General features: G+C 48.0%; 1 protein-coding gene across 1 annotated transcript; it reads left to right on the top strand.

Annotated features, from left to right (window-relative positions):
* Window positions 1-5: 5 nt before the first annotated feature.
* Window positions 6-416, top strand: LOC114579051 (the record flags this gene model as incomplete). Its single annotated transcript, XM_028692727.1, has 1 exon — window positions 6-416. A coding segment is annotated over one exon (411 nt), but the record flags the coding sequence as incomplete, so codon positions are not given.
* Window positions 417-423: the final 7 nt, after the last annotated feature.

The following is a 423-nucleotide window of genomic DNA, read 5'->3' as shown; positions in this document are numbered from 1 at the left end:
AACCAATCAGCTCTCCACCTCAACCAGAGACTATTCCTGGTTCCGACGATGGCAAACGGTGCAAGATTCGCCAGAAGAATGAGAGGAAGCACCAAAGACAGAAGGAGAAGCGAGCTCAAGAGCTGCATGAGCGCTGTATTTCATTCCTAACTTCTCGGAAGCTCGAAGCTCTTTCTCATCAGCTTGTGTCCATGGGTTTTCCTGCTGATCGCGCTACCATGGCCATCATAGCAAATGAAGGTCGGATGGAAGAGTCTGTCGCCTGGTTGTTGCACGAGGAAGAAGAGGATAACAAGCAGCAGGTTTCAGTCAACTTAGCAGACAAAAGCTGCATTAAGATTGATATTAAAGATGAGCTTGCAAGAATTGCAGAAATGGAGGCTCAGCACAAATGCTCAAGGCAGGATGTTGAGAGGGCCATTG

This window comes from Dendrobium catenatum, unplaced genomic scaffold (assembly GCF_001605985.2).
Source record: "Dendrobium catenatum unplaced genomic scaffold, ASM160598v2 original_scaffold_263903, whole genome shotgun sequence".
In the NCBI taxonomy this organism is placed as follows: Eukaryota; Viridiplantae; Streptophyta; class Magnoliopsida; order Asparagales; family Orchidaceae; genus Dendrobium; species Dendrobium catenatum.
This window is presented reverse-complemented; position numbering and strand designations above follow the sequence as displayed.